This window comes from Episyrphus balteatus, chromosome 4 (assembly GCF_945859705.1).
Source record: "Episyrphus balteatus chromosome 4, idEpiBalt1.1, whole genome shotgun sequence".
Classification (NCBI taxonomy): Eukaryota; Metazoa; Arthropoda; class Insecta; order Diptera; family Syrphidae; genus Episyrphus; species Episyrphus balteatus.
This window is the reverse complement of record NC_079137.1, coordinates 17,028,140-17,043,900: the sequence shown is the minus strand read 5'-3', so window position 1 is coordinate 17,043,900 and position 15,761 is coordinate 17,028,140. Positions and strand designations below refer to the sequence as shown.

The window sequence follows — 15,761 nt, the reverse complement described above, 5'->3', positions numbered from 1 at the left end:
AAGGTAAAAAAAAAACAAACCAAGCAATAGGTACGATTATAAATTGAAAAAAAAAAAAATTAAAAAAAAGAAGTATTCATATAAAATTGACCATATAAAATAAATTTTGTCCGCAAAAAATCATACATCATGATCATCCTCTGGCGAACGAAGCATATGAAATGAATTGGCCGAACAAAATTTGCCCAGCCCAGCCCAGCCAAGAAAATGAAAATTGTTATGTTGTAGATGTTAGACATTGAGTTAGAGAAAAATATTTCCTGTGGAGGCGGCCTGTAAAGTTTTGACCTTGGTTCAATTTTATCCCTTCAATCAAACGAGTCCCACCTCGGTCCGAATCCGCTCCGCCTGAGTCTGACATCGACTACGAAACGGGTCCGACGGTGGCTCAAATTAGTATGGAAATTATAATCACCGCGGAGCCGATTTTATATGTATTGGTTTTTTCACCACGATTTCTCCTTCGACTTTGTGTTCATAGTCAACTATTACATGAAGCCTCAAGAGGCTTGACTCTTTTTTCGAATTTTCTTTTGATAATCATTCTGTGAGGCGCCTACTATTACACGACGCCTCTTGAGTCAAAGACTCAAATTTGACATTTCTCTTTTAATTTAAGTATTGTAGTTGTTGTATTCCACCAAGAAGCAAAAAGGAATGAAAGGGAATGTTGAAAAAAGAAAGAGTGGAAAAAGAAACGTCAAAAAAGAGTCTCAGAATTTTGGCCCACGACTCTCCGGTCGGATAATTTTTTGTTTTATCTTCTTTCTCTTTTGCACTCATTAGTTTTGAAAAGAGGCGCGCCTCTTGAGGCTTCATGTAATAGCTGACATACACAAAAAGTGAGTGCAACCCCGTTTTTCTCGTTTTGAGGTCGGAGTGTCTTTCTGAACTCAGTTTTCTTGTTTGAAGGGATCCTGCTCTGCAGCACAATAATTTGAAACTACTTTATTTATCACCAAAATGTAAGAATTCAATCAAGGTAAAAAATTTTAACGCTATTCACACGGCCTTAAAAGTGTGGTGAACGTTGATGTTCCAGTTTGTAATTTTTTTCATACAATTAATCGTACCACCGGAACGTCAAAGTTCTGGTATGGTTTTTTTTCTGTTTTACATAAACCCTGCGGTGGCTTTTTTGTCGTTGTTCGTTGACTAATACAAACTTAAACAATTGGCCATTAATTTTTCATTTAAAAAGCAATCGGTAGCGTGAAAGCACGTGTAAAAAAGAAAAAATTCGTTAACTCATATTTACAAATTAGTTCCTATAGCTAGAATAAAAATATTTTTACTTTTAACTTTTGTAAAAAGTGGTGAATGTAGGTACGCCTTAAATAATTAAATGAACAGTTCACAGTAGTTTTCTATTCCGTTTTGTGTACATTTTCTTTGCATAAGCACCAACACGTGTGGTGAATTATTTTGACATTTCGTTTTGTTAAACATTCTGAAGAAGAAAAACCATTGAATAAGAAGTACAGGAAGGGGTGTTTATCCAAATAAGTGAAGCCGCTTTTTATTAGTGTGAGTTGTACAGATGCACATGTATTGGTAAAGGGTCGGAGTGCAGATATATTGTTCACTCAAGGGGCGCCAACGGAAATGTAACTAGTCTCGTGAGAGACTTTCGTATAAGTGCTATTTTTTATCATAATTATATACGAATTTTAAACTGTTTCTTTTCTTAACTAAAAACAGACTGAAAATTGTTTTAAAATCATCAAGATTAGCTGAAACATTGGCGGTCAATGATTGTATCGCCTTGTCATCACCAATAAGAGTAAGTTCGCCCATGGAAAACGAGCTCGAAATTTGACAGATTATATAAAATTTTTGACAGTTTATATAAAATTTATTTTTTTTTTTTTATTTTTTTGTGGCTTCACTCGCCAACTCTATAGGTGTGACGTGTGATATACACCCCTTCCTGTACTTCTTATTCAATGAGAAAAACAAACATTTTCGTTCCCACTTTTTTTATTATAATTGATAATTTTGTATAAATAATATTCCCATGCCATTAATTATAATATCCGGTTTCCCATCAAGTGGAAAAACCACCAGAGCGAAACAATTGCAGGAGTTCTTAACGACAAAAGGTAAACAGGTGAAACTAATATCTGAAAATGCAGCCATCCCGAAAGCTGGATTCAAAAAGAATGTTTACTATGCTGATTCACAAAAGGAGAAGATTGTTCGCAGTGATTTGAAATCGGAAGCTATAAGGCTTTTGAATAAAGACGATGTTGTTATACTGGATGCTGGAAATTATATCAAAGGTATACAAAAAGTATAAAAACTTATTTATAAACACTATTTTTTTTTGGTTATTCTGGTTAAGGATTGTTACATAGATATATACATAGTCATCTTTGTGCAAAATAATAAAAACACTCCTTACCAAAAACGTTACACTTAAATTGGGGGGAAATGTTAAAAAATTTGGTATATTTTTATAATGATAATAACTTATGTTGTCAATATACCTACCTACTTAATGCATGATGTTATAAATACATACATTTATTAATAAAAAATGAATAAAGTTCTATTCTGTTATGTGTTTTAAAAATTCTGTCCTGAACTGTTCTAGGCATGGTCATTAAACACCAATAAGTAAAGCTGTTCGGAATAGCAATTTCCTGATTAAACCCCAAAAATTTGAACTTTTCTGTTCATTTCAAGAGGGGCTCATTAATTAGGATCCAAACAATGTATGTAATTCGATTCTACAAAAAATTCGTTGGAATTCGCAAAAATGATCCCTGTAATTCTGTAACCAATGAAAATGTTAGAGCAGATCTAGATTTGTGGAAACGCATGAACTACAGATGTCTCGAAGAGAAGTGTAATGCAGGGGTGGAATCGGCTAAGGTGATAGTTGACTGTCACCTTTTTGATTGTCACTTTTGACCATCACCTATTCTTTGCTCTGAAAAAAGTGATCACCAAAACCCTACAAGTGCAGAAATTTCGATGAGTATTCGACTCACACGCTGGAGACCGAGGTTCGATCCCTACCGGTGCCCATTTTTTTTTTATTATTTCTTAATAAATATTAAAATATTCTATATTTTTTCTTCACAAGAAACAATATTTTACTCAACGTACTAAAATTTTCGTATTAGTTTAGAATAAAAAGTAGTTCGCCGTTGAGGATTTCAATAAAAATAGAAAGTTGCATCTAAATAGCTGTCACCAACAAACCATAACAAAAAGGTGATCGTCACTTTGATAATCACCTTACGTGGAGCAAAAGTATTTATTGTGATGATCAACAATCACCTTAGCCGATTCCACCCCAGCACAGTTTCAAATTGCCTCCAAATAAAATCAAATTGTCACCCTGTGGAGCGTTGCAATTGTCTCCCAGTTCCACTAAATAGAACAATTTTGCTCCCGTCAGCCCTATTTTTCTATAGCCCAGTAATCTGACTTTCGGCAGACTTAAGGTGAGAGGCTTTATGTTTTCTTTTTTGTTAGTGGAACCTTTCGTGAGTTTTTGGCATTCAATTCCTTATCTGGTAAAGACTACAGATGATGACGGTACTTTTTAACAGCCCAAGCTCTTCTCTAATCTTATTAGGAGACGCAACATGATTTTTGCGTGGTTTTTCGTTTTTGTAACGCATAGCATTAGCAATCGCTGAGTCGGAGCATCCTTACATTGCCTTTAGTTCCTTGGAAAATTTGCCATAAGCCCGAAGATTTTTAAAAGATCTCTCTTTTTATCCGTACAAAGCTTCCTGCGGGTCTGAAAATATTTTAGATGGTGGAGACTATGAATCGAACCTATCTTGTAAGGTTTAATGTTTCGCAGGCTAGGACTATAAGCCGTGTTTTTTCTACAATTCACTTGCTTCTTAATTTTAATGTTACACAAAAATAACTAGCTGAATTTATAACTGCTTTTGCATTACAACTTTTTGTATGGAAAGAAAACGCTACCTTACCTCCAAAGCATCACGTTTGCACCAGAAATATTTTTGATGCACATTTTTGAGGCGTTTATGAAATGAACTCAGCCTTAGCTCGTATTTAATTTTCTCAATTTTCGTTAAAACTTTTATCATAATTTTTTATTCGAGACTACCTGTTAGAACGGATATTCCAGGAAGTCCAATTTTATAAATAAGAAAATTTAATTCAACAAAAAATTAAACAAGGTGTTTATTCAACAAGAAAATATGATCGAATAATTTATAATTGAAAAATATCGAACTTCAATATTGTTCGATATTAAAACTATAAATAAAATGCAACTTAATTTTATTTGAAGGTTATCGTTATGAACTATTTTGTGCAACAAAAGCAGCTCGTGGCACACAATGCACTCTCTTTTGTGGCATTCAAAAAGATAAAGCCTGGGAATTTAATTGTCAGCGTACCGAAGAAGAAACGAATCTCAATGCCGATGACGATTCAAAACTCAACAACTCCAATATACCCTATACGCGGGAAATTTTCGATGCGTTGTGTATGCGCTTTGAAGAACCCCACGGGAACTGCCGTTGGGATAAGCCATTATTTGTCGTCTTTCCTGAAGATCAACTCGACTGTGACGGCATTTATAGTTCACTGTTTGATTCAGCTCCATTACCTCCAAACATGAGCACACAAAACGTAAGCTAATTTTATGTATTATACTTTTTTAATGTCTTTATTTACAAACAAAACAAATTATGTATGGGATTAATGTTAGTTGTATACAAACAAAACAATCGTCAAGATAAATAATTTACATTTATTTACTATTCTCATTCCAAGTTATATTTGATTGAATTTTCAGGCTCCTATTAGTGCAACAAATTATCTTTTCGAAATGGACCAACTAACCCAACAAATAGTTGCAGATGTCATGTCATCGCGCAAAATAGGTATTTCCGGACCTGTACCAGTAAAGGGTAGCAATATTAAAGTCGATCTGCCAGACAATGTTAATGCTATTCAATTGAACCGGTTGCGAAGACAATTTCTTAATTACAGCAAAATGCATTCAACTAGCAGCACTTTGGATAAAGTGCCACAATTATTTGTTCAATTTTTGAACTCAAATTGTAAAATTTAAAAATAAGTGGATGTGAAACAAAAGAAAAGAAAAATAAATGAAAAATATAATGTGTGTGAAAAAAAAGAAAGAAACGTAAAGCTAATTCATTTTTGGAGAAGACAATGCAATGTTTTACTAGTTGTCGCTTCATTCAACTGTCATTTCCGCTGGTCTTCCATTCTGCTCAGTTTCTGTTGGCGGTTTCGGACATATACTTGGTTTGCGACACACCCAAAAGAGACTTTCATATTCACTCTTAAGCATGGATCTAGGGTTTTGTGCATATTTTGTACGTACACCAGTCTCACTCTTGATTGTTTCGAATCCGACTGCATCAATTATTGTCATTAGGTCTTCGTGCGTTGGCTCGATACTGTTTTCTGATTGCATGTCGCTGAAGTGATACAACAGTGGGCCTAGATTAACCCATATTCCACCAGGAACTAGAATTCTAAAATTAAACAAAAAAAATGTGAATGGGTGTTAGGAAAATAATTAGCATGGACAAATAACTTCATGCAATTACATTTTAAGAAAACAAGCTTTTAATAAAATGATAAAAATATTACACCATAGGACTATGAAAAAAAAAACATTATCTATCGAAAATTTATTGATTAATTGGATTATTGAAAGATATAAAAAAATGTGATACCGTTAAGCAAAAAAAAGCATTTAAAAAAGAATAAAGTTACACTACTATTATTATAAACGACACAATTTAGAATGGGCCATATTCATAAAGAATTATTAAAGTCGCAAATCCTAAGTCCACAGGGTAAGCTAATTAAGGTCAGAAAACTTAGCTGCTATTCACAAACATTTTCTGTCCAATGTTTAACTAAACTCTAATTTATTGATTTTATTGTTTATTATTAAAATACTAGCTAAACCCCACCCGCTCCGCTGAGTGCACTTTTGAAAAGAATGGAACCTGTTTGAAAATAAATTAAAACCGAAAAAAGAGAACTTGTTTATTGTAATCGGGTTGGGTTCGGTATCCCGATTTTCATAATCCTGTTTTTTAAATTACTGCCATTAATATCCGAATTTTTTTTTAATACTGTTTTTTTTTTTTAAACCCCGCTTTAAAAATCAAGTTTTTTATCATCTCGTTTACTCCCCTTTTTATAACCCCGCTTTTGGAATCAGCACAAGGTGTTTTATTTTTAAAATCACCGCGAGACCCACTTTTTCAGACATCTCCATCATCGTAATGTTGGTTTTGATTAAAATCTAAAATTTTTTTTCGACACGAAACCAATCCTTGCCCTATAGAGCAGGTAAAAAGAGTAAGCGGTTATCTATTCACAGATTTATGTCAGCTTCTCTCTACTATATGTAGTTTTCATACAAAATTTTTTTACAATTTTGACTACTTGACCTTACATTAGCTTCATTTAAAAAAAATATTTACCTACCAAATTTTCCATTGAATTTTTTATTTCAATGCATTTTTTTTTCTTTTTTTCGAATTGGCTAACTGATAGGTATGTAATACTGATAGTGTACCATATTGAGTAGCAGTTATGAATTGGGATTTGCTGTATAAACGGTATTTTAAAAAGCGGGCTTTCCAGAGACGGGATTTTGCTTAAACAGGATTTTTATAAGCGGGATTAAAAATAAAACAGTACCTACTTTGAAAACGGGATTTTAAAATTTTTTTTTCGGGATTTTAGAAAACGCGATATTGAAAATCGGGATTCCAATACGCTCCCATTTCATTATAGTTAACATTAACCAATTTATTGCAATGCTTTTTGATATACAACATTTTTTGTTTTTATATCTTTTGCAAATATAAATTGACCAGATGGTTTTCCTACACGCGAACAGCCAACATATAAAGTTGTCCATGAGAAAAAACAGAAAAATCAATATGTACCACATATTTTTAAAGATTTAAAACAGAATACGCTTTAAATCAAATGGGAAATCTGACGGCATCATTGGAATTCGAGAAGTCAAAACTTCTTCGCCTTTGAATTTTCAACAGCAGTTTTAAATCTTTAAAAATATGTGGTATTGATTTAGAGAATCCCGTTCTTTCTCAATCCACAACATATTGATAAAAAATCTACGACATAACAAAATCTGGTTTAGTTCTTTTCTGCGAACCATTAACCTGTACGCATAAAAATTCATTGCAAAACAGCAACGGTAAATACAATATACTATACTCACTTTGCTTTAAGCGATTCTCGGAAATCACTTTTACCTCGGTAAAATCCTTTGATTACGACTATAAGTTCTTTCAAAGTCCCACTTCAAAAGAAAACGGTTTTTATTTTGAAACTCTGTCTTAGTTAATATTTTTGCTACCACGATAAGTTCCTTTGAATATTGTTGAAAAATATTTATTTTACTCAAAATCAGGCTTGAAACGATAATCATTATTTTGAAAGCCTGTCTTAATAAATTTGCTTACAAATTAAGCTTAGTTAAAATTTTTAAAAAGCGAGAGTGTTTTTTCTGTCGTACAAATTGACAGCTATGTAAAGATGGTAGAAAAAGTATAATTTTTTTTCATACAAACCATCTTCTTATTAATACCTTTCAAACAAAAAAACAATTACCAAAATCGGAGCAGCCAAACGCGAGTTTATCGGCCACACACACTTAACGAACTCTCTTTTATATATTTTATATTAAGGTTGTTAAAATTTGTAGGGATTCCAACCCCACAATCTATTTTTGAGCCATCATAAAATGCACGTGTCGAATCTTCACAACCTAACCGTACAGTTCTTAACAATGTTTAAAGTAGGATTTCAATAGTCCGTGGATGTCAAAAACGTATCCGATGGTACTAAGTTCGTTGTATCGCTGTGACCGAAAGGTTTTAACTTCCAACAACCAGTTTCTTTTATTCTTAACGCTGATACTTAATAATTTTTAATATGAAGGTCGAGTGGTATGTTAGAGATGCAAGAGAACGTTAAGGGCCTCAGGAGTGCAAGACTTTCTTGAGTTTGTTAACCTTATATGCTTTACTGATTGCGAGCCTCCAAAAGTAAGAATGAGTCTTATGACTGCTGTGTAAGTCCATAAATTCAATTTTGATTTAAGACCCCATTTTTGTCCAAAGGTGATCCTGCAGGCATAAGCAATGCTCGCCTTCTTTACCCACTTTTCAATGTTTAGCTTCCAGCTCAATTTATCAATTAGATACTATTGAATTAGAAAAATGCATTCTCAGCTATCAAATGAAATCCGATGAAAAGACTTCATTGTGACTAATAATAGAGTTAAAATAAAACTATAACGAGCACTTATATCTATTCAACGTGCGGGCCGCATGTCCCATCTTGTTGTTCAAATGAAATTTATTTTTAACCCTTATCGAGAATGGCTGATTTAGTGTTTCTGATAAAGACGGAAAGACTATTTATGTCAGTGTGTATGAAACCCTTGGATCGTTATGGATGTACTCCTAGTTGTGACGATAACAAATCCGTGATACAGTTATTCACGGCTAGAAATGTTACACAATTTAGAAAAAGGGGTTCAACTTTTCCTAACCATGTGGTCACGACTAAACTAGCACTTAAGGGTCAAAATCATGGAGGTGGGAAATTTCGATGACCGAATTCTTAAAAAATCAACTTTGTTTTATGATAAAAATTTCATGCTCAAATGTTCGCTTTAGCCATAATTTGTCGGTTCATGAACGGGCAGAGCACAAAAATGTATATTTTTCACTTTACCGCAAAACCCCAAAAATTAGTACTAGAAAACGTTCCTCGAAATGGTGGTAATCTCTTCAAAACGACTTTAGGGGTCTAGAAATAGTATCAATGTGAATGATACACTATTATATTAAGGTAGTAGGTCCTAAATTAATTAAATATAACTTTATTTCTTAAGACAGAGACCGATCTCTACAAAAAAATGCTTTTATGCACCTCCGAAACACTTAGGCCATAAGTAATTTTTTCTTTTGTTTTCTTGTAACTTTTTTAATAAAAGTGTATATTACAGCCATACTTAGATAGATTGCTGAGTAAAAATACCCAAAAAATGCAAAATTATGAGTGTTAACTGCATTATTTATTCAGATTCTAAGAGCGTTCCCGGAAATGACGTTTTGACCTTAATTTTTATTTTTTATGTCACAAAGTTAAACGAAATATTTTTGAGATTATATTGCAGTGGCCTCGATTTTTTATCATAATATCACCAAAAAATTAAAATTTCAATCTAACTACACCCCAAAACGAGCGTTCCCGGAATGATTTTTAAAGGAGGATGACATTTGAAAACAAATTCAATCAGTATTAAAAGTATCATTATTAAATAACCATTGAAAAGTTATTCTCTAAAACGCAAAAATCAAAAACAATATCAAAGAATGAATACCAAAAAATCAAATCAAATCGCAATTTGATGGAAGTTATCTAATAAACACTAAATTTTCTACAAGATTCAATTTTGTCTGTCGTGCAGGATTGTTAATATAGCTACCAATATGTACCCCGAGTGTATAAAAACAACTGTCAATATATTTACAATACAAAACTTACTTATATATGGTTTCGATAAACTCTACAATATTATTTGCGCAGTCTATAAAGAAACATGTCGCCACACAGTCATATGAATTTGGTATTTCATAAACCTACAAAAAATAAAAAGTATATTAGCTCACATTAGAATTTACAAAAAAAAAAAAAAACAACAGATATTGCTCTACCTGTAGAAAATCGCCAGCGGTTATCATTATTTCACCTTTCGGTGGTGACTTTAATGGACACACATCGGGAAATTTAATAGGAGCAATTTGATCACATTTTCGTAAATTATTAACATACTGATGCACCCATGGATACAATGTAAACTGATTTTCAATCGTACATCTAGAGAAAGGAAAAATATTTAACATTCACAAAAAAAATATAAATGTATTGAATTTCTGATACTTACTGGTTCAGCACAAAATTGGAAGCAATCAACATAAAGTATGAAAACTCATTGCCTTCGCAAAAGTATCCTCGGCATGCCAGCTCATATGCCATTCGTCCTAAACCAGCTCCAGGTACTAAAACTTTGACTTCATTTAATTCCCTTTATAACAAACATTAATTTAATTAAAAAAAAAAAAACAACTTCAAGGTGAACTTACATTTTTTCAGGGTCAAAAAAGCTCTCAATTGCATCAATAATTGGTTTGTAACATTGTGAGCGTTCGGGTTCGCCTTCAGCGCTCCAATCACGTGCAAACTGCTTCAGTGTGGACTGGACCTTTAATAATTTAAAAGGTTCAACGACTGGCTGGTATGGTTATGTAAACGAGAGAAGAGCCGCAACACATTGTTTTGGAACATTTTTTTTCCATAAAATAATTAAAATCGAAAAGAATGGAGCTAGCTCATAAGAGGCCACTTTTTTCTACTTTTTACTTACATTTTCCATATCTTGATAACGCACTTTTTGCGACGCCTGACTATCTTCTTGACGAACTGCTGGACCGGGGTATTGGCAGAAGAGCTTTTCAACTTCATCCGAGTCACGTAGCATTTTTTGGATAACTTTAAAATTTTCGTCAATGCAATAGCGGACGTCTCCAATGTGGTTGCGATATTTGGCCAACATATTCTGATGACGTTCATTCAGAGTGTTGAGGTAGTATTCAGTTTTATCAACTCGAGCATATGAATATGATCTGAAATTGTTTTTATTTTGTTTTTAATATTTTGAAAATGAAAACTTAACATTGAAAATACTGTAGAGAGGATGTTTCGTTTCTAGGAATGGAGAAGAAAAAACTAAAAAACAATTCATTCAATGATTGAAGTTATATGAATAATATAGTCCGGAGGGGGAAGTTGAGCGACTGAACACAATTGTACCTATATTATATCCTTAACTGGATTCTGTCTTTCATTACGTTTATTGCAGAGCTAAACCTGTCGTAATAAATACAATGGCCCTATTAAAATTCGTTTGAAAGTAACAAATTTTTCAATGGAATATTTTAAGAGAATCAACAACCAGTAAAACTGTATCAAGAATTTTGTAAAAGGTGGTGTGTTATGAGAAGAAAAAAATAAAACGTAAAAGAAAAAACAGCTAATAATTTCAAAAATCGAAATAAAATATAAAAACATTTTATAACGGGAAATTTTAAATGCAATCTTTTAAAAGAACCATTTTCCTAACATAATCAACAAACATTTTAAAAATACAGGGTGTCCCAAGAGTATTGGATCAAACAAAATATGCTGAATGGTCAACTTAAGGGCTCTCAGAATTTGGTAACTTGTTCATCCCAAATCCTTACGGTTTTCGATTTAATGTAGTTTTTGTGAAATTTCGAAAAATCCCGACTTTGCAACAGTATTTTGCTTCCTGCGCTCATAATTGATTTTTGGTTTTTACAATTCTTCCACTAAAACATTGCCTAATAATAAGAAATAAATAATTAATCAAAATATTTTTTATTTCATTCGCCATTTTGCTGCAAATTAATTAACAGTTAAATGTTTTATAAAAACTCAATTTCTTACTTTTATTTCAGAGCAACACCCTGAAAAAAATTTGTATGGTGTTACACTGGTTTTTTTTGAAAACTTGCCGTGTTATTGCAGTTTTCAAAAATTTATAAAAGTTTCCAAAGTTGAAGTTAGAACTAAAGATATTACAATTTAAAAGAAACAAAACAGGGCTTTTCAGAGAAAAATAAACACATTTTCTCGACTGTTGTTTGTTTATTTCTTTTTGAATAAAAGCCTCGATTTTTGTTTGTTATTTTGATCTGAAAACCTCTGTTTTTTTTTTGCATTCAAATTGTAATATATTTCGTTCTAATTTCAACTTTTGAAACTTTTATACATTTTTGAAAACTGCAATAACACGACAAGTTTTCAAAATAATAAACCAGTGTCACACCATACACATTTTTAGGGTGTTGCTCTGAAATAAAAGTAAGAAATTGAGTTTTTATAAAACATTTAACATTCAATTTTAGAGTTTTTTTTTACTTGTTGTCCAAAATGCGTTTCGCCTAGGTACAACAGTTGGGCTCATCAGTTAGATGCTGTTGTATCCTTTCTAAGATGCAAAATTTTGGTCGATGATTACCAACACTTATTAAAATTACAGCATAAACTTAGTTAGATGCTGTTGTATCCTTTCTAAGACGCAAAATGGTGGTCGATGATTACCAACACTTATTAAAATTACAGCATAAACTTACTGTGAATTCTAATATTTCTAGGGGAATTTGATTAAATTCGTGCACCTAAAAAATATATTGCCGATGGTTTGGCTTGCCCGTAGTCTGGCATAAGTTATAGTAGAAAGAAAACAGAAAACTAAAATAATGATAATAATTTCATAATTTTTGTTTATGTTTTGTGGACTTTATGAATAATATTCAATTTTAGAGTTTTTTTTTGACTTGTAGTCCAAAATGCATTTCGCCCAGGTACAACAGTTGGGCTCATCAGTTACATAGATGCTGTTGTACCCTTTCCAGCATCTAACCTTGTACAGCATCTAACTGATGAGCCCAACTTTTGTACCTGGGCGAAACGCATTTTGGACTACAAGTCAAAAAAAACTCTAAAATTGAATATTATTCATAAAGTCCACAAAACATAAACAAAAATTATGAATCAGTAAACAATCATGAGCTGCGTTCCTTTGGAAATATTTATCTACTGCTTAGTACTTAAAACTACTTTGAACTACTTTTGCTATACTGTAAAAGTAGTTCAAAGCAGCTTTAAGTACTAAGCAGTAGATACATATTTCAAAAGAAACGCAGCTATGCAAAATTATTCCAGCCTTATATTTTTCAAGATTTGTTTTTTTAATTAAGTCACTTCGTGGTAAGTAACTTGGTTATTATAACCTCATGATGACGTTAGCTCGACATAAGTCGTAGTGATTAGTTAATTGGAATACGATGCTTTAACTAGGTGCCGGCATTTTTAACTACTAAGGAATACTATGTTTCCACCTACGCTAAATCCGATATTTAGCTAAGTAGATTTATTTTAAATCTCGAGATTTATTTTAAATCTACTTCCCTAAATCTCAGATTTGGGTTCAGCTACCCTAACGGCCATATTATTCACTCTGGATTTAGTTTGGATTTAAGTTAATTTTAAATCCAATCCATTAAATGTGGATTTCATAAATCCAAGGATTTAATTTTTTGATCATATTATTCACTCAAAAAAAATTATGTGTTTATTCAATAAATTTTGTATAATTTGCATTTATCTTTATTTTTCCTTCACAAAATACGTGAAAAAAGAACTGAACACTGTGAAAATTAATTTTACATCTGGATTTATAAAGTGAAACAGACCTCCAGAGAGCAGTTTAAATTTGTTTGGATTTAACGAGATTGGATTTAAAAAATTGGATTTAAGATTGGATTTAAGTAGTGAATATTATGAAATTGGATTTATTTTTGACATTTGACATTGTTTACATTCAGATGTATTTTTTAAACTAGTGAATAATATGGCCGTAAATCTAAGATTTTCACCTACTTTCAATCCGAGATTTAGAATAAAACTCGAGATTTATGCTAAATCTACTTAGCTAAATCTCGGATTTAGCGTAGGTGGAAACGTAGTAGAAGACACTCTTTCTGGGTTATAGCTACTATAACGACTAGTCTTAGAATGATCGCATACTTTTCTGAGCAAATGCACACCAAGCCTTATATAAACCGAATACAACGAGGCCATTCCTTAGCATTTTACTTCAAACTGCCCAACATTCCTTATCACTGAAATCGTCATACATAATCTCTAAGAGGTTAATGACCATAATGACCATCAAAGATCAAATAAACACATGTCTTGCATAAAGAAAAAAATACCATCTGGATCTTAAAAAAAAAAAAAACACAATTAGCAATCAATAACAAGGAAATATAGCACTGCGAAAATGTTTAAACATGGGATTGTATTTTAAAAGAATTAAGTACATAATTACATGAAAATTTATTAATAATTATAGTCGTTGGATCAAGTTGTTACCTGTAACATTTAAGAGCTTGAATAATGTTGAGGAAATGTCTGCGCTCATCTTCTTCGTCCTCTGGCCGCAGTGGTGGGCTGTATATTGGCGGCCTGTCGTTCATTATTGCTTTTGATTATTAATGAGGTAATGAATGTGCTTTATTTAATAAATTAAATACTAATTTAAATAACTATTTTATAAAAAAAAGGCATAAAAGAAGAAAGTAACAAAAATACTGTTCTTGCGGGTAGATGGTGGAATTAAATTAAATCACGAAAAATGCCTATCTTGTCAAAACATGACAAGGTCGGTTGTGCATTCACAATAGGTAAAAAAAAAAAAAAAACGTGCGAGCAAACATATAAATCAGTTATTCAGTTGCTCTCAAACTACAAATAAGAGGGTGGTTTGTATTTATTTGTGGAATAGAAAGCGAATTCGCTTGTAAAGCTTGGTACGCTGCTGATGCGAAACGAAAAAATTTTTAAGTCTCCTAATTCTAAATTAATTTAAAATCAAGAAAAATCAACATTAAATAATTTTTAAAGCAAGAAATAAATGAATTAAAAGTGAAGTCAAGAAAAATGCACAGGACAGTAAAATGTAAGTGACAAATGAGTGAAAACTGTCCAATTTTTCGCTAGAGCAGCGTACTGAAGCTTAGTACGCCGCTGAAGCGAAAAGAAATGATTTGATTTTTCTTCGTTTTATAAATAATAAAAATAAATAAAAAATAAATTTAGATTTTTTTTATTTTGACTTTGACAGAATACTCGATGAAATTTTTCCGTTAGCATTTTCGTTGTCGACTTTGGAGACTTGAAAATTTTTCGTTTCGCATCAGCAGCGTACTAGGCTTGAGAAACGAAAAGCAAAACGAAATTTTTCGTTCAAGATTTCGTTAACGAAATTTTGTATGGAAAATTTCTTTTCGCTTCAACAGCGTACTAGGCTTTAAGATGGAGAAATAAAAACAATTAGAATAAAAACTTTTGTATTAATAAATTATTTTTTCCCACAATTTGTATTTATTTAGGTACAACAATTGCTTCAGACCGAATTTTTATTTTGTTTTTGTTGAAAAAATGACAGCTTCTCACTACACCTACACACAACTGCGTATGCGTAAAGAATATTCCATAAATTCCAGGTTTGATTTGGAATAAATAGAATGCATTTCAAATGTTCCGGAATGGATAAAGAAACAATAGGGGTATTCACGATCTGGTGCAACAGGCCTAGTAAAAATGTAAAATTTTATTTTTTTACAATAGATCGTGAACGCCCCTCTTCTTATCTATAGTAAATATTGAAGCATGAATGATGTTTTTTTTTCCTCCACCGTTGCTTCTTCTTTTTTCCATTGTTTATAATTTAATTCTTTGTTTTGTTCGGGTTAATTAATTTTCACTAATTATTTTACATCAAAAGAAACTAAATTACGGGACATGAGTAGCGACAACCATTATAAACAGAATAAAAAAGATAAACTGTTTATCATGGGCGACGCGACGGTGAGCTGCCATCTGTCAAAAATAATTTTACTCCATTGTATTTTTATTTTGCAATAGGGTTAGGGTATAGCAAAAGTGCAAGACCATTGTAAAATTTCAATCCATATATTTTGTTGTTGTAGTATTGTAAGATTTTACACTTTTGCACTTTTGCAATGATACTAGACCAGTTGCATCGGATCGTGAATACCCCTAATAAAAAAGTTTAT

The 15,761-nt window shown here is 32.1% G+C and overlaps 2 protein-coding genes across 3 annotated transcripts; one reads left to right on the top strand and one right to left on the bottom strand.

Moving 5' to 3' along the window:
• Nucleotides 1-1,424: 1,424 nt before the first annotated feature.
• LOC129920191 (protein KTI12 homolog) lies at nt 1,425-5,071 on the top strand. The gene is made up of 5 exons (XM_056001429.1): nt 1,425-1,527; nt 1,702-1,783; nt 1,905-2,282; nt 4,283-4,626; nt 4,793-5,071. Exons 3-5 carry the CDS (start codon nt 2,018-2,020, stop codon nt 5,069-5,071), a joined length of 888 nt encoding a protein of 295 aa, XP_055857404.1. The 5' UTR covers nt 1,425-1,527; nt 1,702-1,783; nt 1,905-2,017.
• A 28-nt stretch (nt 5,072-5,099) lies between these two features.
• LOC129920188 (carnosine N-methyltransferase) lies at nt 5,100-14,312 on the bottom strand. 2 transcript variants are annotated; one of them, XM_056001422.1, is made up of 7 exons: nt 14,056-14,312; nt 10,460-10,718; nt 10,179-10,327; nt 9,980-10,120; nt 9,750-9,912; nt 9,580-9,674; nt 5,100-5,504 (listed from the first exon to the last, which is right to left on the bottom strand). In XM_056001422.1, the coding sequence occupies exons 1-7, from the start codon at nt 14,157-14,159 to the stop codon at nt 5,201-5,203; spliced, it is 1,215 nt and encodes a 404-aa protein (XP_055857397.1). In that variant the 5' UTR covers nt 14,160-14,312; the 3' UTR covers nt 5,100-5,200. The 2 variants fall into 2 exon arrangements, with proteins under 2 accessions (XP_055857397.1, XP_055857398.1); XM_056001423.1 differs by having other exon boundaries at nt 10,179-10,297; nt 14,056-14,310.
• Between the last annotated feature and the right edge of the window lie 1,449 nt (nt 14,313-15,761).

What these genes read in the sequence shown, in the direction of transcription:
- LOC129920191 (XM_056001429.1), top strand. Translation starts at nt 2,018, where the DNA reads ATGCCATTAATTATAATATCCGGTTTCCCATCAAGTGGAAAAACCACC. An exon ending in TGCTGGAAATTATATCAAAG is followed by an intron (nt 2,283 to 4,282) that starts GTATACAAAAAG and finishes TTTTATTTGAAG; the next exon opens with GTTATCGTTATGAACTATTT. An exon ending in CAAACATGAGCACACAAAAC is followed by an intron (nt 4,627 to 4,792) that starts GTAAGCTAATTT and finishes TTGAATTTTCAG; the next exon opens with GCTCCTATTAGTGCAACAAA.
- LOC129920188 (XM_056001422.1), bottom strand. Translation starts at nt 14,159, where the DNA reads ATGAACGACAGGCCGCCAATATACAGCCCACCACTGCGGCCAGAGGAC. An exon ending in GTTATCAAGATATGGAAAAT is followed by an intron (nt 10,328 to 10,459) that starts GTAAGTAAAAAG and finishes TAACCATACCAG; the next exon opens with CCAGTCGTTGAACCTTTTAA. An exon ending in TTTTTTGACCCTGAAAAAAT is followed by an intron (nt 10,121 to 10,178) that starts GTAAGTTCACCT and finishes TTTGTTATAAAG; the next exon opens with GGAATTAAATGAAGTCAAAG.